This window comes from Ursus americanus, chromosome 6, assembly GCF_024610735.1.
Source record: "Ursus americanus isolate L20-20 chromosome 6, mUrsAme1.1.p, whole genome shotgun sequence".
NCBI lineage: Eukaryota > Metazoa > Chordata > Mammalia > Carnivora > Ursidae > Ursus > Ursus americanus.
The window spans coordinates 34,064,554-34,090,201 of record NC_142132.1 but is presented as its reverse complement, the minus strand read 5'-3'; the positions used below and the strand labels follow the sequence as shown (position 1 = coordinate 34,090,201).

At 36.9% G+C, this 25,648-nt stretch overlaps 1 protein-coding gene across 9 annotated transcripts in view; it reads right to left on the bottom strand.

Moving 5' to 3' along the window:
- CPEB3 (cytoplasmic polyadenylation element binding protein 3) overlaps window positions 1–25,648 on the bottom strand; it is a 180,060-nt gene that overhangs the window by 62,050 nt on the left and 92,362 nt on the right. For all 9 annotated transcript variants that reach the window (XM_045809952.2, XM_087862907.1, XM_045809951.2 and 6 more), the window contains 2 exons: window positions 10,563–10,730; window positions 8,778–8,867 (listed from right to left, as the gene is read on the bottom strand). In XM_045809952.2, coding sequence (XP_045665908.1) covers window positions 8,778–8,867; window positions 10,563–10,730 — 258 coding nt within the window. The remainder of the gene's footprint in view (window positions 1–8,777; window positions 8,868–10,562; window positions 10,731–25,648) is intronic.

The following is a 25,648-nucleotide window of genomic DNA, read 5'->3' as shown; positions in this document are numbered from 1 at the left end:
TCTCCCACTCCCCCTGTTTGTGTTCCCTCTCTCACCGGCTGTCTCTATCTCTGTCAAATAAATAAATAAAATCTTTAAAAAAAAATAGTATAATCTCTTGGTCAGCCAGTTCCAAGACGGTCTGATAAAAGCTATGTGTTCTTTAGAAAAAGACACTTTACCTCTTCGAATCTCAGTTTAAAATAATGATTATAGTAAAATGAGCCGATCTTTATGGAACTTCCCAGCTTTAAAATATGATAGACTTCTACTCTCTGAGCAAGTAGTGAACACATCATTTGCAAAGATAAAATTCATTCATTTAACAAATATCTGAGGGCCAGCCACTGGTACTGAGCACAGAGGAGTGAACAAAACATAAAAACACCCTACTCTCATAAAACTTACATTCCGATCCAGAAAACAGAGAGAAATGTCAGTTTTTCAGGTCATGATAAGCACTTTGAAGAAAAATAAAATGAGACTAAAAAAGAAATAAAATGAGGGTAAGAGGGACAAAGAGCAAGAGGATGGAGGGACTGCTATTTTAGATAAGGAAATCAGGAAAGATCCCTCTGTTAAGGTGACATTTGAGTAGAGATCTGCCTAAGGGAAGAGATGAGCAGTCCATTCAGAAATCTGGGAAAAGTTGGTTTCAGACAAAAGGAAGTACAAAAGCCCTGAAGGGCCTGAGTGGACCTCCAGGAATAGCAAGGAAGTCAGTGTGGCCAGAATGGGTAAAGGAGAGAATGATAGGAGATGAAGTCAAAGAACACCAAGATTCAACAGATGTGACCCAAGTGGAAAGGTTTAAATGCTTCAAGTAGAAGATTCATACCAATGTGGTTTCTGGCTTCTGCCGGGGTCCATTACATTCCAAGCCCACAGGCAAAAGGTAAGTCTACACTGCAACGTACCATCTATCTAACTTGGAACAAAGCAAAAATGGTGCTGCAGATGTCTAAATTAGCATAAACTTCATAAAGAAAATTGCTTTGGGAAGCCATGTGACATCAAATCTGGAGTCATTAAGATTTTCATTTCTTTTAACTCTAGTTAAGCTTCTGCCAATTTATCCTAAAGAGAATCCTATGAAAGAAAAAACCACATACAAGTATATATTAACAGGAAGGAATATTATTTATAATAGCCTAAATAACCAGCAAGCAAGTAATTAAAGTGTAACAACAGGTTGGAAGACTCTTGAAAAATATGAAAATTATGTAGTAACGTGGCAGAGAAGAAGGATAGAAAACTATTTCTGCTATAATTACACCCCCCACAAAAAAGGATATATATGAATAGAGACTGGAAAGAAACAAAAAATGATGATGGTTGGTTCTGCTGGGGAGGCAGGATTATTCTTATTTATAACACTCGTTCAGTGCAAACTAGATTTCTTTGTTCTGGTTTTCCTACTTCATTACAACACTAACACCTAGAATTAAGATAACAATAGAAATTCCTATGATCATGTAGTTGACAAGAGGGCCACACTCATTTCTATTCCATAGCAGTCTTTTTTTTTAAACATTTTACTTATTTTTTAATTAAAAAAATGTTTTTCTTGAGTAATCTCCACACCAAACGTGGGGCTTGAACTCACACACTGTTGTTGATGAAGTCACACACTCCACTGGCTGAGCCAGCCAGATGCCCCTCCCTGGAGATCTTCTCAGTGACTCTACAATATCTGATGGTGCTGATGTACTTTCTTGAAGCTTCTTTCCTTAGCCTCTGAGGCCACAAATATACTCCCAGTCCTTCACTCACCCACATCTCTACTGACATGTTTTTTATTTTCTTTTAGTTCCTAACAACATTTACTTATTATTTATCATTTTCTTCTCCCTCTTCTCTGTAAAGATGACTCTCAAGAGATGTGTGTCTCTAGCCCCAGTCTCTTTTCCCAAACTACCTCACCACAATCTCATTGCCTATTAGTAATTTCCTCTCAGATCACATGTGAAGACACACCGAACTCTATATGTCTTTAATCAAATTGTCACATCATCAAACTGGTTTTCTCTCAATTAACTGCCCTACATTCAGCAAAATCACGACTCTCCCATTCAGTGGAAGTAATTTAAGTACAACCCTACCATCAAAGTTTACCACTATCACGACCTACTCTCATTCAGAACCACTGGTCTCTTACTGCCACTGTTCTGGTAACATCTCAACGCTAATATCTTAGGTCTTTGCGGTCCTTATTACTGCTTATAAACTGGATTACAGAAAATTCCTAGTTTTTCTGATGCTGGCTAAAACACCAAAATCAAACAAAAAAACTCAACCACCTCTCCCTTGCTTTAAAAAAAAAAAAGGCTTCAATGATATCTAGGTACTATGAAAGTATTCTATATACATTTTCCTCATAACAATTCTATATACATTTAATCCTCATAACAAACCAGAATTAGACACTATTATTATTTCCATTTTGTAGATTAAAAAAAAAATAGAGATTTAGGAAAATAACCAGCCCAGGGATACAGATATGGTAAGTAGTGGAACAGGAATCCAACCCAGACAGCTTGCTCCAGAGCCTTTATTCTTGATCACTGATAACTCGGCCTAAACCCTAGGCTTGGCAGTCGGGCTACCACATAATCTTGCCTGAATTAAGCCTGCTGCCTATCTCTGGGCCATCCTTATTCCTAAATGAGAATAGTAGAATGCAATATTTAAGAGCCTTGGGCTCTGAGGCCAGCCTATTTAGGCTCAAATCCCAGCTCTAGCATTTAACACATGACCACGGACAAACTGCCCTCCTCTTCTTCTTCTTTTTTTTTTTTTTTTTTAGATTTTATTTATTTATTTGACAGAGACAGCCAGCGAGAGAGGGAACACAGGCAGGGGGAATGGGAGAGGAAGAAGCAGGCTCCCAGCAGAGGAGCCTGATGTGGGGCTTGATCCCAGGACTCCAGGATCATGCCCTGAGCTGAAGGCAAGACGCTTAACAACTGAGCCACCCAGGCGCCCCAAACTGCCCTCTTCTAAATCTGTTTCTTCTTCTATATAAAACGGAAATACTAAGGGTATCTACCTTGTGCAGTTGGGAAGATTAAATATGATTTAGAAAACAGTAACCCAATGCCTGGCTGATGGCAAGCCCTCAGTAAAGGTTAGCCATCCTAATTATCATAATTCCAGACCCCTGCAATTTCTGCCTATTCTTTTCCTGCCTAGCTTTGAAGATCAAGGTCTTGCATAGCCTGCAGCAATCTGTTCCTCTTCTGGCTGCGTAGAATATTTTTTGCTCATTTGTCATTAAGCATAAGTTGATCTGTATTTTAATAAAAATAACAGTATCATTCATAATATCTACTGTATGCAGGGACTGCTTTAATCACCCCACATGAACTTATGTACTCATTTTAATCCTCATCGTGACCTTCTGAAGTAGGTACTATCATGATCCCTCTTTTGCAGATGATGAAACTAAGGCACAGAAAGGTTAAACAGCAAGCTTAAGGTCATACAATAGATGGAGGAGCCTAGCAAGTCTAGTCCCAGAATCCATGCTCTTTACCATTACTTAGTATTTCACATCTGTTGTTTCCATGTCTCCTCCAGGAAACTGCAACCTTCTCAAAAACAAGAATGGTATCTTCTCTAGATCCCCCATAAGGCCAAATATGGACTCCTTCACAGATTGACAAGCAACAAACATTTGATGGATTGATATTCCCAATGCTGCATAATCACTTGCATCAGGACCTAACCCCTCTGTTTGCATTTATTCTGTTCTCTCGCCATCCCCTTTCAAGAACTATCTTTAAATTACCTGCACCCAAGCTATTATAAACGTAAGTGACATTGACACTATTCCATATAAGTGTGGGATTGGGTTCATGCCCTAAGACTTGGAAGAACCTCTCTTTACAGACCTCACAATTTCAACTCTGCTATTCCAGAACTAAAAAGTATGCAAACACAATCTTGAAAACTTTTCCTCAATAGCTTGGCTAGAGTTGGATTTCTTTTCATATCAAGAACTAAATGCAGAAAACACAAAACAAGACTTTGCTTCAATTTTATCAATAGCTATTTGAAAGTATTTTAAACTGATATTTCTATTAGACCAACTCCATTCTTCCTTCACCCCAAAGACAAAAACACCACACAAATGCCTCCACGTCCACTCTCTCTGGGGGATGAAATCAACTTAAGGAAGAAAAATAAATCCTACTGTTTCAAGGCTCATTCTTTTGCATCATTTTCTCCTAACATTCCAACCACACTTCATTTATTCAAAGGCACTAACACCCTTTCATACTCAGTCGTTCCCATATGGTACTCCTCCACTCAGAACCTGCTTCACTAACTATCTAGCTAACTCCTCAATTTTCAGGTCTGCCTAACTGTCATCTTCTCAGAGAAGCTTTCTCCATATTCCTCCTCTAAATTGATGCCCCCTTTTTAGAGTCACTGCACTCTCTACTTACCCTTTACAGAACTATCACAGTTTGTAATTGTGTTTATCTTTTGACTAGTTGACTAATTTCTTATTTTCCCCACAGGACTATAAGGACACATTCTGACTTCTATGCCTTCCTCCACTTTTCATGTTCTCAGTGTTGCTCTGGAGAACAAGCAGCAATTACCTGCTTGTGGCCTACAGACAAACTGATCCACAGGACTTTGCATAACCTCAAATGGCTGATCAAATACCTCAGTGGTCTTTGTGCGGGAGAGAGCCCCAGACTTCATTACCTCCCATTGTGTTGGCCCAACAGCACTTGAAGGGACAACTGAAGTGCCTGGTCACTGTTTCTCTACATGGATTTTAAACTCTCCATAGTCCATTGAAATGGTCATGGTTTTTACAAGCCTTACCCTATATCTGTAGAGGTAAACCTGCCAGATGAATGAATGTGTATTTCATTAGGCATATACTTTCTGAGAAACAGGCCAAAGGGCTCAATAGTGGATGGTTCCTTTCTACTTACATATAAACCATAAAGGACAGCCAAACAAACTGTACCTAATGGCCAACCTAAGGTAACCTAAAGAAAGGTACACTCAGCATGAAGGGCATTAGCAAGAAGGCATGGACCCGAATTAAAACCTAAGGAATTTAAGGAAAAGTAAAAATAGCACAAGGGGGGCATTATTAAGAACAGTTGGGGTGAACTCCTTAGATGTCCCCAACATTCAAAGCAATGGGCATGGATTCTCAAAGTTACTTCAATCTTGGAGTAACCCCGAATCTCTTTAGGTCCTCCCAAAACAGGTCAACCTTCAGACTTTAGCTGAAAGCCAAAACACAAAAGGAACCAACAGTATAATAATTATTTCTCTTCCTAACCCCTAATCACAGGGAAGGCTATCTCTTCTGCAAGGATCCAAGCCTGTGGACCAGAACTGGGACATCTAGATTCTCCTCTTGGCCTTGCTGTCACTGGCCCATCTCAACACTTAACCTCAGGTGCAAAATAAAGGCACCAGATATAATAATGTTCTACAGCTCTATATTATTATGCTGGTATATAGGAATGGCACCAAAAACCATGGAGTTTTTAGTTTTACAAACTAACATTTGTACTGCTCATACCAACACAAATGTTTTCTCTCCAACTCTAAGCAACAAATTTAAGTAGGATATTGTAAACGTGACATATATACAGAAGAGGCAGACCAAAAAAATGGTGATACACAAACCATTAGACATAAGTTATGACTGAGAGAAGTGAAAATATTTATCTTTGAAAAGAGAAGACTTAAAGAGAAACTAGTAGTCTTCTAAGTACCAAGAGACAGATGTCACAATGCTAATTTATTCTATTTTACTTTATAGGACACAATTGATCAGTAGGGTAAAGATCGCAGGGAAGCATTTGACTTAATTGAAAAGCAAACTTAAGAATTAGCTAGGTCTAGCAAATATATAGACTTCCTCTAAAATAAACTGCCTCCTTTGTCACTGGGTGTCTCAGAAGCTACTGAGTAGATCCAAAGACTATTTTAAAGCAGGGGACAACGAACTTTCTGCAAAGGAATTTGAGGGCCACATATAGTCTCTGCTACATATTCTTCCTGCATGTGTATTTTTACAACCTTTAAAAATATAAAAACCATCCTTAGCTTATAGGCCATATAAAAACAGGTAGTTTGCGGATTCCTGTTCTAGAGAAGTGCTTTCCAATAGAAAGATGAGTCACATATGTAACTTAAAATTTTCACTAACAAAAAACACCAAAAAAAAAAAAAAACCCACACAAAAATTTTCTAATATCTACATTGTAAAGGCAAAAAGAAACAGGTGAAGTTCATTTTAATATATTTTATTTAATCCAATATATCAAAAAATTATCATTCTAACATGAATACAAAATTACTGATGAGATATTTTACTTTTTTCTAAAACTAAGTCTTCAAAATCCAGTGTCTATTTTACCCTTACAGCATATCTCAATTCAAATTAGTTACCTTTCAAGTGCTCATTAGCTACACGTGGCTAGTAGCTATCACACTGGACAGAGTAGTTCCAGAGAAACTTGTGCACTCCACTGAGAAACAGAAGTGATAACCTTCCAATCAACACTTTTCTTTTTTTTCTTACACTTATTTCTAATGATTCAAATTGATGAGAAAAAATTTATTAGTCAATAAATGACTACTGAGATGACTGGCATCTACTTGGAAAAAGAGAACTGGATCTCTTCTTGTGCCTTACTCCAATATGAAGTCCAGAGAAAGATGAGAAGTCAATCTAAGAAAGTAAAATACATTTAAAGGCCAGTAAAGAGAAAAGAATGCAAAAAAAGGGGGGGGGGGGGAAGAGGATGTTATTTTAACCCTCAGATTGGCAAAGATTGAAAAACAGTCATTTCTTCAGACTTAATAAAACTGCTTTACAAATCAGATACTATTGGTGGGAACATAAATGTATATGACCTTTCTTAAGGGCAGCTTTGCTATCTGTATAAATATGTACCTCACTTCTGGAAATTCACCCTAAGAGGTAATGATAAAGAGCAAAAAGATGAAGGCACAAGGATATTCACTGAAGCATGATCCATAAGAAGAAAAAGCTGGAAGCAACTTACGTGTCCATCAAAAGGACAGATTAAATAAAATAAGGTCATTGAAATTATGTGGGTCTCTTACAGAAAGATGTTTACATTGTGGAGGGGGAAATGCAGGTTACTGAACAGCATGTACAGTGTGATCCCACTTATGCAAAATGCAAAATTTCATATAAATGTTCATATTCATAAAGAGACATCAGAAGGAAACTTAATAAAATGTTTACAGTGGTTATGTCTGATATAGGTTTGGGATAATTTTCTTTGGACACAACTATATATGTTTATCTTCATTTTTTTATGATGATCACCTGACACCTTTTATCCCAGAGTTGTTTTTATAACCTTCTCAGTATGATTTTTTTTAACCAGAACCCTTAGAAATATCTTTTATACATGTATTTTACAGAGTGTGCTACATGCACCACAGTGTACTGAAGACATTGTTTCACTGAGATAACATGTCTTGATGCTCATGTGCAACTCGTACTCTTAGGAGTATCTTTTTATACATGTGACTTTCCAGAGCATATTACCTACAGCACAGGGTGGTGAACTCACTCGCTCACTGAAATAACCCTACTCTGATTCAAGGAATTATTAGCACTCTTAGAAACACGTTATAAACATGTGGCTTTACAGAGTGTCAAACATGTAGTACGAAGTGGTAAACACGTTCCTTCAGTGGAATAATCAACATGGTGATTTTTATCTTTTCTGATTAATACAAAACTTATTTTTTAACTTTAAAAATTCTTGGAGAAAATTAAAAAGGAAATGTTAAAAGTAAACAAACAGCCTCTATTTAGTGAGTAACTTCTTTTCATAGGTTGTAGAGGGAGTGGGGAGAAATACAGGTGGCAAAGAAACCTAATAAACCAGACATAAAAGGAAGCCACCTGCCTTTCCCAAGTTAAGCTATAATTTCATTCCTGTAAGAAAGCACAGGAAGGGTCAGTATTTTGGCTCCATCGTCTTGTGGTGACTAATGTTATGTAATAATACATATAAAAAAAACCAATTCTTTAGAGATGAAAGACATCCTTGAAACATATCTACAGAACACAACACATGAAGAAAACTTCCTTTTTAACCCAAAACACTCTTCTATATAATTCTAGGAACTCACCCAGAGTTAACATCACTAGAAAAGTTCCCTGAATTCTGCAGAAATGACAAACTATGAACAAAATAATATATTTTCATGTCTTTGTAATGACCAAAAAGCCTACACCCCAAACATAAGGGATGAGGTCACGTGAGGAGTTCTTTGCTAGTTTGCCTCCACCCCTCAACAAGCTAAGTCACTTAAAATACAGACATGAATAAAGGTAATTTCATACAATGTCACTTTTTAGCCACCAGGTTTTCCAAGTTTGGGGTTTATAAGATCTATAAAATCACAGGACTACAGAACACAAATAAAATTTGACTCTAAATGATCTTTTCCTCTCCCATCACTGACATTCTTCAAACCCCTAGATTTTTTTCTCTCAAATAATGAAAATTTAGCACAAGGCTCATTTACAACAGACTCACAGGATCTCACTGTCAGTACAATAGATGCCCTGAAATAATCAGTGTGCTCCTCGGGGAATAGTCTCCAAATGAAAACAGTAAGACACAAAAAGATGATCAACATTAAAATATTTTCTTAGGGGAAAAAAGCGAATTGCTATTTCTAGAATTAAAAGGCTGTCTTTTATTGAACTGTCATGCTAGCTCTCCAACAGGCAGGCAGTGGAGACATTTTAAGTGCATTACCTTTAGGAGGAAAATAGGACTTGCTTTCAGCTTTGTGAGGCCAGTCTACAACGAGAGGTCCAAACCTGCGAAAGCTGGCAGTGATCTCATCTACAAAGTAAAGAAGTAATCTCAGCAAGAGAAAAAAAAATATTGCAAGCGGAATAGCATAAAGCGTATCTTTTTATTTAAAAAATATTTTGAGAACTATTTCTAAAGCATTTTTACAGAAGTCAGACCTACTAAGTGAAATACAATTGTTTGCTGGGTACGTTTGGTTATTCACTTTCAACCATGCAGAATGTGTTTCTAACTATAATTCACTGCTCTTCACTGCCAACAAATTTGATATAAAGAATTTGGAAGGAAAAAATCTGACATAACCAAGGTGACCTCTCTGTCAAGAAAAAAAAAATTCTAAAAATAGAAATGTTCTCTGTTCTGAGAAAAAAGGCAGAAGTACACAAAATGTTTAAAGTGTGCTTTCACTTATGTAAGATAATCTCTAAAATATCTAAGATCATTAATATTAGGTTATGATTATTAGTAATCTAAGATTATTATCTATAAGATTATTTTACAAATGGATACAATTTTTTTGGTAAGAAATAGGGGCAATAAGTAGGTAATTCTATTTGATGATAAAAGTTAATAAACCAATGATCTCTTTCCCTCATACTTACCTACTACACATCCTATAAAGAAAATGTTTCCAAAGTTATAGGCTCAATAAATTTACCTTTTCCTTCTGACTCCTGACTCAAAGCAGAAGGTTATAACTTAGTCCAACTCAGATTTAAGTTGCTACTCTCTTAGCCATGATCTAAACTATGTCGTAAAAAAAAAATCCAATTGATAGAGGAGATTAACACTAGTATGAGAATAGTTTGGAGGAAAATGAGTCTCCAGCTCTGTACAACTTTAAAGCAATAAGTCTTAAATAAAAATATTTTTACACTATTCCTTTCTCATCATGAAAAAGAAAATCATGATAAATTAGAGAAATGTCACAACTAGAACAATGTTGATGAAGCAATTGTTTTAACAATATTTTTACAGCAGATCCAAAGCCTACTAACTAGGACTAGAGTTGTTTTTCTCCTTTAACTGTCGCAATTTTATTTCATTCATCTGTTCAACAAATATTTATTGACAACCTACTATGTGCTCATTGGCTTCGGGCATTAGTGAAAACTCACTTTTGGATTGATAGTATCTTAAGAACATTATTAAGAAAAATTCTAATTAGTCTTTATTCTTTTAAAGGCAAGGGGGGCTTTTCACTAATAGATATCTATATTAAAATATGAGATGGGATAGTGTGATGAACATGGGCAAAAGCACTGGAATAAGACTAATTTTGAATGTCAGCTGCACCATTAGCCACATAACCTGGGACAAACTGTCTCGCTCTGATCCTCAGTTTCCTCATCTATAAAATGGAGTTGGTAGGATATGTCTTAAGGGATAGCTGTAAGGATTAAATGAGATAATGTAATGTGAAGCTCTTAGCATAATTATGGGCTTATAAAGAATTTCATAAATATTAACTTTCATTATTATTTTACAGCTTACCCCCAAATTAATGACTGGGAAACAGGAAGTTGTTGGGAGACTGCCCTGTATGAACACATCTGAAGAGCAGACCTGAAATGCACCATCTATTACTTCCCCATCTATGGAATATTTTCCTCCTCCAAACACTAAAATAGGAATGTCCCAAAGGTGCTTGGAGAGGAGAGGCAGGGTCAAATCACACAAAGAACAAACCTGGCCTTTATAAAGTCATTAATGAATGCATCATACCTTCATCAATATCAGGAGGAAGGCCTCCAACAAACACCTTCCTAGAGTAACGTTCTACTCGTTCTCCGTTTTGACAGCGAGTGGGAGAACTTAAGCCAGATGACAAGGATTGATCGCCATGACTGTCGTCCAGGAAGGCATCTTCAAAGGGAAAGAGAGAAGACCGACCTGAAACAAATGTGGAAGTTTCTACAGTTAAAATTATTTTCTTGGACAACAAATGCTTTTTTAGGAGCCAAAGCGTAGAGTGAATCATCCAAAAAAATGTATCCTGAACTGTGATTTTTACAATAGGACAAGCAACTGTAGATTGCAGAGCCTAGACAATACCATCATTTTTGTGTAAAGGTATGCATAGCACAGAAATACCTGGACTAATAGGAGAAAGCATCAAAAATTACAGCTGTTTTCACTGCTAAAAATCACCACCTTTTACTCATAGAGTCCCTATCACTGCTACTAAAAGTATTCAGCAGCTATTTTTCCTTTCCCCAGACATTTCTTAAAATAAATGGAAAAGTAATCTTTATTCACAGATTTTTATTTGCTCAAAGGTTCAGGCTGGCTGGCCCTAACCACGGAAGGAATATTAAACTGATGACAAAGGCTGATAGCCTCTCTGATAGCAGGGCTAAAGATGATCAAGTTTTCCCTGCCACTCTGAACTAATCCAATTTGGGAATAAACATTTGCAGTAATACCAGGTGAAACAAGTAAATGAAAAGACATAAATTAAGATGTGGGAGTATGTAGATGTGGTTACGACATTTTTACCCTACTAATCTAGGCAGTATTTTATATCCCTCAAAAAGTTATTTACATTGTTAATTTCTATAGCCAAATAGAGTTTATACAGCAAAGGCATCTACCCATTCCACAAGACTGTAAGAAAGATGCCAGCAGTTAGAGTCTGTTAATAAACGTAACATAATAATTCCATCCGGCATTACAAAATAAAATCTAAGTTTAAAAACAAATATATTTCCTGTTTGAGTCAGTGAGTTCCTGGTAAAACTTTCCATTAGGTTACACTCTAAAAATGAACTGTCTTGAACATCCTAACTTTTGAAAAAAGAAGAATTCCCCTCTAAAATAAATTCATATACTCTTCAAAAAAAGAACAGTGTCTTCCGCATTTAGTCTATCCTGTCTATCTTTCCCTGAAACCTAGTTTCTGCGTCACTATAGCCAACTCTCAAACAGAATATAAATAGCCTTATAAAAATACTGAACATTTATTTCTTTTACAAAAAAAATGGCTATTAATATAACTATTTATTTTATGAACAACCCAGGTGGTACAAGAAAGGCCCTATTTTGATGTTGGGAGTTAATAAATAAAAGGACCTAAGAATTTTTTGTTCAGCTCTTCCCAGATTAGCTACAAAGAAACAGAATAAAATTTGTCACCTCATGCCACCTAGCTTCTTAGCCTGGGGGGAACAAACAATAGGCAGTAAATTCTCATCCCTTGATGTCTGTTTTGATCACTGGGGGTAAAAGAAATAGATTTGCAGCAACTATAGGCAAAATGACCTTTCCAAAGACACCCAGAGAAGTACTCACACAACTGTCAGGTTTGCTTTTCACGGAGGCCACACTCAGTGAGTTCTATGCTTGCTCTGTGACAGGCACACACCCAAATCAGCATTGCCCGCCGAAAACACCTATCCCCACCTCTTACCCTCAACACTAGCAACGTGAGATGCTCAGAAAACAAAGGCTGTTGGGGGCAGGGAGTGGGGAGACAACAAAATAATACTGGAAAATACTGCACACCTTATGCCCTTCCCAGACATTCGCAATCCACATTAGAATATAAAAGGCTGGGAAAAGTCATGCAGTAAAATAAATTGATCCAGCATTACCTGGATTTAAGATAAAGGAAATGTTAACATATATAACTCAGGGGAAAACACTTGAAGAAATATTTATCCATATTCTAGAATCACCAAACTAATATGAGTTATTTGAAAGTTCTTGACAAAGAAATCAAGTCTGGTAAGAGATAGGCAAGTGCATAAGTATAAAAAAGAGAAATAAGTACTAAGTGAAGACCGTACCAAGAGCTCAATTTACTGCCCTATGGGAGATGGGGCGGGCAGAGACCTTTAGAGTGATTTCATAGGAAGGCAACCTTGAGCAGAATCTTGTGGGGCTGGGAGTTTCTAAGATAAAGAACAAGAATCCACAGAGAAAGAACTTTCAAAACAGCTTAGACTTTTCCCTCCAAACCAGGTCCTCTAGCATTCCCTGCAATCTCAACAGAAATGACTATTATCCACACCCAATTCAATCCAAAAATCTAGGAGTCCTCCTTGACATCTCCCTTTCTTTCTTACTCCACATCTAATCTCTAACTCCTATCAATTCGAGCTATGAAGTAACTCTTCAATCCATTCACTTCTCCCATCTTCGGTCCTAACACCCTAGGGTCCCAATCGTCATCATCTCTGCCCTGAACTAATGGGTTCCAACAAGTCTATATGACAGCCTATTTAGTCTACTGGTTTCTATCTTGAACCCCACAATGCTTTCTCCACACAACAGCCCAAGTCATCATTTTCAAATATTAATCTGACCACATAGCCACACTCCTCACCTTCATTCTTAAAACCCCTCGATAACGTCCCACTGTTTCTGGATCAAGTACAAAAACATCACGGTAAACTCTAAGCCCTCTGCCATCTCCTACATCATAGTTGCTGCCTTTCTCCTTCTGTCTGGTTCACTAACCTCCTATCATTCAGACCTCCTCTGAATTTCCTAATTCCTCCTTGCCTTGGCACTAAGGACAAGGTGTTACCCCCTTCCCCCAAATAAATAGTCTCTTCCCAACTCCCCAGTTTTCTAGTTAATTCCCACTAATCCTTCAGGTCTCAGTTGAAAAGTCATTTCCTCAAGTGGAACTTTCCTGAACTTCTAGATCAGGTTAGGTTCCCGTTTCTATCCACTCATAGCACGTCTCCTAACACTTTTCCCAATTACCATTATACTATCATGTGGGTTTTAATTTGGTATCTCATTCCCCAGCCCCATTAAATTGTAAGCTCTATTAGGACAGGGACCAATTTAATCTTGTTCACCACTGTATCTTCATGTCCTAATGAGGGCACATAAAAGGTATTCAATAAATATTAAAAGTGAGGCAGCATCCAGAAAAGGATAACAGTACATGCAAAGACATGCGGCTGCAAGTATATGCTGGCACCCACGTGTGAGAATGGCAAGAGATGGAACCACATCCTAGGAAATTGAGGCCTTTTCTATTGCTTCTATTTGCTCAAACATATTCCATACTCTATACTACAAAAGCAATAAGAAATTTCCCCATTTCCCAAGTTTAATATTTCCTTCTAATACTAGTTTAAAAAAAAAAAACTTCACTCACTTCCTGGAGACTGATACTCCTATCTAATTCATCTTCCATCCTGTCAGAATGACTTTTCTGAGATGCCTATGACCATGTGATTCCCTCCACCCCACACCCTACAAAAGCTACCATGACCTTCACCAGCAATTTGTACCCAGGGAAAGAGGGGATGGGGTGAGAGTCTGAAGAAATCTGGGACCGTCCAAATGAGAAACAAGGAAATTTTGAACAAGAGCTGTGAAGAAGGAGAAGTAGTAGATATTCAAGACATTTCGGAACAAAGAGAACTGCCTTTGTGCATGGCCGACATAACCACAGCTTCCCAGAATATTTTGGCAAAGAAAAGAAAAGCAAGAGTTAAATGTAAAAATTGGGACTGTTTTAAAAATTGTTTATGGGTACTTAAGAAACTTGCCAAGGTTTTAAAACCAAACCTCTGATTATTAATATTTAGAGTACCATGGACTTTAGTGATAAAGTTGCCCTTGGAAATGAAACTGTGAACAATCCAAACATATATGACATTTCTCTGTGGATAAGAACGAAGACTATAGGTCTCAGAGTCCAATCCCCAGATCTACTTAATCTGAATGCATGGCGTTCAAATTTGAAAGTCTGCACTTTTAACAAAGTTCCCCAGTGATCCCTATGCTCAAGTTTAAAAGCAACTAAAATGGAGGTTAACTGTCTGTAGAGCAGGCATCCACTGAAAGTGATATTGTGTGAGGTGTATGGAGTGTTGGGAAACATCCAAGTTCAGTCAAGTTAAAGAAAGTATATCCTCAGAACAGAATGTAAAATCTATAATCTAGTCAACCGTACTGTAATATGACTGCCTAAGTGCTGATGGACAAAAAGTTAGTCTGTAGGAAGCATTTAAAAGACAGAATTGTAGACCAAAAGAAGTTAGGAGGGTTTTATCATACGGGTAAGACTACTCCTCTGTGGAGAGAATGGTTCGTTTGATGTTTCCATAGCCTGAAAACCATCTATTTCCCCATGCTCTAATTATAAGCTCCTGAAGGACTGTTCTATTAATTACTTTAGTACCTTGCTACTGGGAAGAGGTACCACTGTGACTCCTAAACTAGTAGACAAATCAGCCACTAAAATTGTCTTCTGTTACATTCATCTCTGTAAGTTAAAACATTGGTATTCTGGTTTGTCCAGGGTTCCTCATGAGGTTAGTATTCGTGCATTCATTTGGTTGGCATAAATCCATTCCCCCCAAGACAAACCATCCCTGGGAAGACTGGTAAAGTTTTAGTTCTCACATATGTGTTACTAGAAACTGAAACTTTAAGAGGCTACACCCAAATTGTGTCCCATGAGAGGCCCTACTTTACAAGCTAGCATCTCTCTGACACACTACTTTTCTTTAATAACAACATCACCCAAGACCAAAACGTTTTAAGTAAGCCATGTTACTTCCCCAAAATTATATTCTTATGTACCTAGCATATTAGTCTGCTTTAGAATCTGATACTTCCTTGTATAATATTCTTATTGAGTATTTCAAGAGAAGGAGAATACTTCCCAACAGCTGCCATTTGGCCATTTGGCTTTCCCTTCCACCAATGGTCTGGTTTATGATATTTATTTTCAATTAATAACCAGAATGTAATTGAACAAATAATCTCTGAATGTAGAGGTAACTTAAAACTATGTTGAATGCTCTGGAAGAGGTAGGAGCCTTGTAGGAAAAGTACAAAATAAGAAACCCACAAAGCACTAGTTAAGCAGGAAGGCTTGTCCAAAACTCTTGCTTACTTAGGAGGCTCCCTTTCCTGCAGCTTATGATGGGGAAACAAAAGCCACTGGCCATGATGGGTTGCCAAAGCAGCCCAGGCCTCACCTCTAAGCTCCCACCAAAGCCTCTGTGGTCAATCCAGCAGCTCCAGCATACTTCTAGCCCAGTAATTCCATTCCAAGCCTGACCATTTTCATCTTAGTTTTTGTAAGTAGCTCAGAAATTAGTCACTTCAGGAGTTTTGCTTTTTTTTTTTTTTTAAATGGATTATGAGGCATGACTCCCCTAAGGAAAAAAAAATTGCCTGACAGTCAGGTTCCAGCTTTACTCTGTAACCTTGGACAAAACATTTCACACATCTGAGTCTCATTTACGTAATGAGAGATTTGAACTAGATGAATGGTTTTCAAGTCTCTGGGAGCAGAATTCCTCTTATTACACAAAAATCTTTCATAAAACTTTAATATACAAATATTAAAGTGCATCTTACTTGGCATTATTATGTAGGTATCTCTTAGGCATCACAAACTTAATGTGTTTTTAAATGAACTCTTGACATCCACCTTGAACATATTCTCTCCCAGTCCCATTTCAATACGTGGCATCGCAATTCACCCAATTGCTCAAGCTAGAAGCTGAACATCATTTTTGAGTCTTCCTTATTTACTTCCCACATTCAATCCTTCAGTTTAATGCCATTAACAAAGGTTCATTCTACCCTCTAGAAGATATTTTCCATTTGTTCATTTCTTTCCAATTCTATTGCCATCACTCTATTTTAAAACACCATCATCTCTTGCCTGGATTACTACTACCTTCTTTCTGAACTAGACAACCCACTTCTCTTCTCACTTCCCTTTAAACAGTAGGAGCCACAGTGTTCTTTTAAAAACATATATCTGATCATTTGACCCTGCTTTAAAACATTCATAGATTTCCTCTTGTACTTGGACCACACTCAAAATCCTTACCGGGAGCTAAAGCACAGCAAGATCATATTTCCTTCCTTCCTCCAGCTTCATCTTAATATACCCTCCTCTTTCTCCTATCAAGCTCAGTCATTCTGGTCTCTACTTCCTCAAATACACAAAGCCCTTTCAGGCCTCACCTACCCCCCCCCCACTTTTTAAATAAAAGCTTTATGAAGATATAATTCACCTATCATACAATTCATCCATTTAACCCATTAGCAGCCACTCCCCATTTTCCTTGAACTCTCTCAGGCCTAGGCAAACACTAGTCTATTTTCTGTGTCAACAGAAAGGACATTTCATAAAAGTGGAATAATATAATACGCAATCTTTTGTAATTGCCTTCTTTCACTTAGTATAATGTTTTCAAAGTTTATCAATGTTGTCGCATCTATCAGTATTTTGCCTCAAGCCCCTTAAAATAGCTGTCTTATAATGTCTGGAATTTCCTTTAAGACATTCTAAGGGGGGAAAAAGAGGGAACATATGAAACAAGATTGGCAAAAATGAAGCTAACTGATGGGTAGATAGTTCAATAAACTATTCTATTTTTGTGTATGTTTGAAAATTTCCACAATAAAAATTTTTCTTTAAAGATACTTGTCTTGCCATCCTTTGGGTTTCAGTTTAAATAATATCTTTTCAGAGAAAACCATCCCAGGTTAGAGGGAACCTCACATTTTTCTTGCCTACTACTTTTCACAATTATTGAGTATGGAAATGTTTCACTTATTGTCTCTCTCCTACTAGAATAAACACTCTATAGGGAGACAGAACACATCTAGAGTCTGGCACAGCATCTGATCTGATAGTAAGCACACAAACTCTTAATGAATGAAATCAGGGAGGACAGCCTAGAACTCCTCCATCATTGTTTAAGACACTCCCAGACCAACTTCCTGCAAAAAGGAAAAACTGTTATTTTATTCCCCTACCATTTTCTGTGCTCAAATTTCCATATTACTATAAGGAGTAACATTTCAGATATTATAACCATGAACAGTTGGAAATTTCTTCAGCTGTCCATGTTTCACCGAGGGACCAACCATTCCTTGAGAGAAGAAAGCTCATGTAACTGGGTTTGAATTAGCAGAATGGCATGTTTGTACCATGGTCTCACTGATATGGGTGATCTCCCCTCCCTTGGGAAGGCTTTTGGCACAAAGACCCAACTTCAATTTGGCACAGAAGTTTGTTTCATTGGATTTTTTGAACCTTTGTTATTAACTAAGCTTAATACCTCATATCATGTCAACAGACTTTTATGGATTAAATATACACAGAAGTATATTTTACAAGTGTAACTCCAATTCAACAGTAACTCCAATAGTAAAGTAACCGATCATTCTTTGTATTTGCTTATTTACATTGTTTAAAAAGATCTTTTATATTTTCCTTGCTGCTTTTTAAGCAATTCCGTTAAACATCAAGAGCACTGGCACAGCTAAATATGCCTACTTATGAATAGAAGTCTCCAAGAGACCTTAAGAGCTCATATGAAATGAAAAATAAAACATATATTTTAATCAGGTGTGAAATATGTAGGCGAAGTTCTTGTATGACACTACCTTTTAGACTAGTTTCTAACAGGGTCTGCAGTTATACAGGAAGGCACATATCAAAGCTTGTGAAAGTCAAAATACTCCAGAAAGAAAATGTTAAAATTATTTGGAGTCATTTCTATTCCATAAGGGAATACGGGAAGAGAAATTAACATTTCTCTAAAGGAACACATCTTTAAAATAAAAGTGGGTATAATAGGAAATATACTTGGATATTTAAAAACTTTATATACAATCACTCATTTTCAAGTTCTATTCTTACACATCTAATTCTGCTTCCCTACTATGGTTTCAACTACACTACTAAAAGTGCTTGGTTTGCCAAGGTCTACCCTTCAATACTTGTACCCCCAGCTAAGCCTTCAGCTGATGTCCAGGTTCTCTCCTGTTTTTGTCACTTGATCATGAAACCCTCTTTCGAAAGCCTGATATATCTCTGTCTAGGAGTCTTCCCTTTTGTTTCAAAAACTATTCATCAGGGCAACACAGACCATTTCATTGCAAATTTCTCCTCTCCAGCTGGCCCCCAATGCATATACTCAGGGACATACGCTCCAAGTATCTGGTCATGCCAATCTCACCTTGAAGTTTTCTTTTAAGTTGAATCATACACCTGGAGAGGCCTCCTTCCCACTCCTCTTCCATTATCCAAATAGTTCCTGAAATTCTACCTGTTCCAGGAAGCTTTGCCAGGTTTATCAGGAGAGGTGAAAGATTCCACTGGCCTAATACTTACTGACAGATCTCAAAACTGTCATGGGTAAGTTCCTTTGCTTTCTATTCCTAAAATATTTACCAACATGTATATGTAATGTATAGAATATGAGTTACAGGTAATTCTTAATAATAATGTAACATACATCAGCAAGTTCAGTTTTTTAATTTTTTATTTAAATTCCAGCCAAGCTGATGTTTCATGCTTTTTTGGGAAAGTCTAAGCTCTGTTTGGAGGAAAGAAGTCGAGCAATAATATAATCCCTGATTACACAAATAAATGAGCATGAGGAAATCTGCCAGCTCACCAAATTTATACTATGTAGCAGTGGCCCAGATCAGTATGCTTTAGGAAATGAGAGTAGGTATGAGGTATTCCTGCCCCATTTCACATGCTATGTCACCACATTTAAGGAAGATGACTTCTTTTTCAGCTTTGGGAATAGAAGACTAAATAAAATGGAAGAAAATTTTTCTATTTGTTCTTTTCTCATTACAAAAAGTCAGCCTTCCGTCTTTTAATGTTCTCGCTGTCTGTCTCTCTCTCTCCCTCTCTCTCTCTCTCACACACACACACCCTCTCATTATTATCTTCTTCATCTACAATTATCGAACTGCAGACTTACAGACAGCAGGGACCAAGTCATTCTAGGCCGTGTTTAGCTTAACACTTGATGCAAAGATGACCATGTTTGTGAAAACAATTAAGTCAAGCTTTACAAATAGATATGGGGAAGGTAACATCGAAACAGGAAGAGTAATTTTTTCAGGCACTCAGAAATTATAGGTGATCTTAATATTCTTGATGTCTGGTACTTAATATACTATGATTTGTAAAAATAAAATAATTTTTAAAAATATGATGCCAAACTCTGGTCTGCATAGATGTAGGATGTTACTTCAAAAACAATCCTCATCAATAAACATTTAATAAGTGCTAATTGTATGTAGGTCACAGTGTTAGGCACAAGATACAGCTGTCTTCAAAGAACTTATCTCCAGTTGAAGAATCAGAGCATACAGAAAAAACAAGAGAAAAGTAAGGCAGTAGAAGCAGAGGAAAACACTGCCTGCAAGGCCACTGGGCAAGGCTTCATGGGAGAGATAAAGCTTAAATTTGGCTTAAATGCATGAACTAAGGATAGGCCTTAGATAAGTAAATGAAAGGAAGGGAGGACAGTACATTCAACAGCCAGACTGTGGGAAAAGTACAGAGACTAGTAGGGGAAGGTGAGATGGGGAAAATGAAGATGATGAGGCTGGTAAAACAGGGAGAGCCAGATGATGGGGAGGAGGACAACATGGTCTAAGTGGTGTTTCAGAAAGAAAGAAACAACAGAAGTGAAAAACAATAGAAATGAAAAGGGAAGGATGAGGCCCAAGACACTAGGGAAAAAATTTCAACAAGATGTGGTAACTAATCAGTGTGTAAGAAGGGGAGAGGCTAGTCCCTGCTATCTACCTTCCAGACGATGTCTATTTTCTGTGTAAAATTGTCCTTTCCTTACTCCTTCCCAAGAGCGATCAATTTTCTAGCAACATGAAAAATTATATGTATAGTACAAAATGGTTTCCAGTAATATTATTGTCTATACTTTCAATTTAAAAACAATAAGGTTAAAAATATTAAATGGCATTTATTTCCATAGCTAAAAAATAATAAACTACACAAATGTTTTTCTTCACCATGATTTGAAAACAAAACTGACTATATGATTCCACTATGAAAGACGTTTTGAGTAGTAACTCGAATACATATTAGGTTCTGCCAATTTTCATCCCCTCAACAAATATTTACTGTGGAATAAATAATAAAATACTATGAATTTGGGGCACCTGGGTGGCTCAGTTGGTTAAGTGTCCAACCCTTGGTTTTGGCTCAGGTCATGGTCACAGGATTGTCAGATCGAGCCCCACGTCAGGCTCTGCGCTCAGCACAGCGTCTGCTTATCCCTCTCTCCTTTCCCCTCTCCCCCTTCCCCCACTCTCTCTCAAATAAATATAAATAAAAATAGAATCTTAAAAAAAAAGAAATGAAAGTGAGTCCTTTCAAAGCAACTTACATTTGTGGAATGCTTTTAGTGTACATGAATAGGTTTTCCTCTCCCGTTTTTTACACTATAACTTCACTAACGCTCAAAGTTGGACAAGATTGGTTTTATTACCTCATAATTTACAGATGATGATACCAGACAGAAGTAATAAGGCAGTGATGACAACCTAGGTCTTTGACCCTAAGTCTCATACTCCGTTGAAACACTACGTTAGGCTTAGCTTACTTACTTCATAAAGCTATTTGAATGAATTACAGATATGGAAATGCTTTAGAAAGGTAACAGCATTACACAAATAAAAGCAACATTATTTTGTTTGGGTGTGATCAGGAGAGGATGCAAGTTTTATGGGGCTTAGAGCCTATATAAGTTGGGGATCCACTTCAAGAAAAAGAACACAAAGATAAGGTTAAGAACTTGGAGGGGATCCCCTTGAAAGTGAGGGTCCCTGAAACTTAGGCTTCTTTATCTTCAAGGTAAATCTGCCTCTGGATATAACACAGAAGAATTCACCAGTCAACCTACTAAAACCAAGAATTGCCCTCTAAAACCTAACTTTTGCCTTCTAAGTAGTATGAAAAGAACACTGCAAATAAAGGACAAAAACATATGTATGCTTGGCCTTTATTCTCTCAAGATTATTCATAATAAACCATGTAACAAAAATTTCCAGGTAGAAATAGTCTTGGCTATGTCTACATTAGGATTAAAAGAACAAACTACCAACTAACAACAAAAAATAACTATAACGAAGTGATGAGAATTATTTTGCTAAAATAAGCTAGAACATCATACCATACAATAATTATTGTTTTACACACACACGGGTATAAACACGCACACACTCATATTTACTCACAATTTGGCAAGCAAAAGATCTCATTAAAAAAAAATTTACCTCGTCTCCGCCCATAGCTCCTGGCTGCATGTAAACACAGAAGAAAACCATGGGTATCTGTATCAAAATGGTGAATTTAGAAGTAAAAAAATATTCATATAAACCTTTTCTAAGTATTTTCAGTATTAATTAATCTGGAGATACTGTTCAACCTGACGGCAGAGATATTATATTAAAAAAAAAAAACCTTTATGAAGCACAAGTTAAAACACACTCACAAAGAGAAATTCACCTGGATATGGCAGCCACTGGAAAAGATACAATGGGTGCTTAAGTTACACAGTTTTATAAGGATTTATACTGTGGTCCATTATCTATATCAGATATAGATAAATAGAGTTCTTCAAAAAATTTTTTTCTGATTTATAAATCTTCATTTGTGCTATAAATTACCATCAGACATCACTTTAAAGAAAATTCATTCATTCTAAGTTAAAAACTGTAGCATGTGGTGGTCATTCTAAATTTCCTCACACACACGCACACACACACACCTACACACACACACACACACACACACACACACACACCTTATAAATAGAGTCCCCTGAAAACCACATAGAAATTCTACACACAATTAACTCTGGTTTTACAGAATATGTTTGTGTGAAAATTTCAGTGAAGCTTCTCATGATCTCCCCATTTACTTTCCATGCAGTAGCACAGATAGGGAGAAAACAACATCTTTTCACCTGAGATGTGAATTGAAAAAGTAGAAAGGGATTAAGGTACTAGGTACATCCAGGTCAGGTTGAAAAAGAGAATGCTTTGAAGATTTTCTTCCCTTTCAAAACTCAAGGCCCACAGAACACATTATTACAACATTTAATAGAGCTAGACTGGTATCATACATAAATTGCTAGGAGATCCTGTCATCTAAAATAACTTTCAAAGTAGAAAGTTTTTCAAATTTGAAAACTCGAGGTCTATCAAATAAATGAGAACTTTAATTCATTTTTTAAGGCATGACATGTTATAATATTAGCTTAACACAAATCAAAACAAAAAACAAAGATAATTTGTGGTGACATATACAGTATAAGGTAGTAAGAAAACTATTTCTCTCCTAGAAAAAGAATTCAGACTTTTTCAGCTAGAAAGTTGAAATACCAGGTGGCCAATCTCATCTTCTGCCAGTTCCCTCTTTTCTTCAGACATCATACCCTCACCTACACACATTTGGCCTCTTCACTTTCCCATGACATAAATAGTAAAAAGGATTTTCCAGTTCAAGCCCTACTTTCTCCCTAACTCCTTCCACCACTATAACTCTCAACTTAAAAACACACAATCTTGGGGCACCTGGGTGGCTCAGTCAGTTAAGCGTCTGCCTTCAGCTCAGGTCATGATCCCAGGGTAATAGGATCGAGCCCCACATTGGGCTCCCTGCTCAGCTGAGAGCCTGCGTCTCCCTCTCCCTCTGCCTGCCACTCCCCCTGCTGTGTTCTTTCTCTGTGTCAAATAAATAAAATCTTTAAAAAATTTAAAAATTAAAAAACACAATCTCTTCTGAATTTACATAGCAGTACCGCTTACATCAGTTACAAAAGGAACATATTACCAAAAAAAAAAAAATTAAGGAACTTTAATACTTTTCATTATGTAGAACATGGAATTCATCTCCCCACAGAATGTATAATAAATGGTAGTTAGTTTCCTAGTTTGGCCCCCAAAAAGCCTACTTCATTTATAATAACATGGGTGAGTTAATACTAATAGACAACACTTAAAAAGAGATTAAGTATGGGGGCATTTGGGTGGCTCAGTCAGCTGAGCATTCAATTCTTGATTTCAGCTCACGTCATAATCTTGGGGTTGTGGGGTCGAGCCCCATGTTGGGCTCTACTCTCAGCACTGGGTTTGCTTGGATTCTCTCCCTCTGCCCCTACCCCTGCTTGAGCTTTCTCCCCTCTCTGTCTCTCGTGCGCTCTCTCTCTCAAATAAATAAATAAAATCCTTTAAAAAAGAGAGAGATTAAGTATGTTTTGATATCATACCATTATTTCTTTGTCCCTTCCCCCATTCCCATGCCCAATGATGTCATACTGCCCAACACCCCCCACTGCAAACCTTTATTTAGAGAGGAAATAAAACATTCTGTATTTCAAAATTACTCATTTCTCTCCCAAACAACAAATTCCCATTCTTTCATTATATCTGATTTCTGGCCAGATGCTCAATGAAAAAGAATCTGATTACAATACTAAGGTACAAATGACTCATCAGACCTTAACACCCCTAAAAGATAAATGAGAATGCTGTTCACTCGAGTCTTCAACTGCCAAATTTTCAGGTAATAGAGAACATGAAGTGAATAGATCCAGTCCTGGGGTGAGGTGGAGCATCCTGAGTTGGGGAGTGGGTAAGACTTGCAAAAGACATACTTGGGAGTTTTAGTCAAAGCTTCCTTAAATAATTCATGATTTTTATGGATTTTTTTTTTCTTTTTCCATTTCTAATCACAAACAGTAAACTGGCTCACATTGGCCTGGTGACGGATATGGGGGCAAGACAACATATGGGATAGGTAGCCAATTTAAAGTGGTGATGTGAGATGCTTCAGTGTGCTTTCATCATTCATTGTGGAATTTAATTATGTGCTACCCTGGTTCTAATTTCAGTATTTTATCTATGATCCCTATGGTGGTTATTATTATAGCAGCTACCACTTAATGAGTACTTGCTATGTACCAGAATAGTTCAAATGCTTTACATGTATTAATGCCATTTAATACAACTGATAACTTTATGACATAAGAATTCTTATTAGCCTCTTCTTATAGATGAAGAAAATGGGACACAGAATTAAGTAACTTGCCTAAAATCTTACAGCAAGGAAGTGGAGGACTTGGAATATGAATCTAAGCACTCCAGCTCCAGAGTTCACACTTGCAACCACCTCACTGTACTATTAAATTCCTAGAGGGCAAGGTCAATATCTTGTATTCCTTTTAATATCCTCTCATGCACTTGGTAGAATGCTCTGTACCAAGCTGGTATTCAACAAATACAGGTTTGTTAGCTGAGTGTGTAATCTAGGGAAGGAGTAACACATGCCTTGATGGCCTTTGGAATATATGCCACCTCTGTTGGTGATTAAAAATTTGCTCATATGAAGGCCACTTGCAAATAGACTAATTAGAGTCAACCTCTTCCCTAAGGGAAAGGTAATGAAATGAACATCACGGAGAGAAATTTGGGAGCACAAAAATAGTGCTTTCCCTTGAGAACAAATATGACTTTTAAACAAGAATATCAGACACATAAACTTACATGGATTGACACAAAACGATCCCACATTAAAAAAGGGGGAGTAAATATGACTAATACCATCTGCATAATACGTCTTATGCTAGTACAGTTTTATACCAGATGTAAGACGGTATGATATACTTTCAAAGTCTTAAATAGTTTCTCCAATAACTTTGTTATTTGTCAACCATCATCATCATTACAGATAAAATTCTTTTTACCATTTCATATGTATTACTTTTAGAACTCATAAAAAGTTACATTTAATTTTTAGAAGTCATGGTAATGGTTACCCTTGGCTAGGGGTATTAACCAGAAGGCAGACTAAGCGGGAGTTCTGGGGTGTTGCTAATGTTTTGGTCTTGATCTAGGTACTGGTTATATGGGTGTGTTCAACTTGTAATAATACATTAACTTATATATTTATAATTTGTGCATTATTTGGTACGTATGTTATAGTTCAATAAAAAACAAAACACAAACATTTTAGATTGTTTCACTAAGATAAAAGG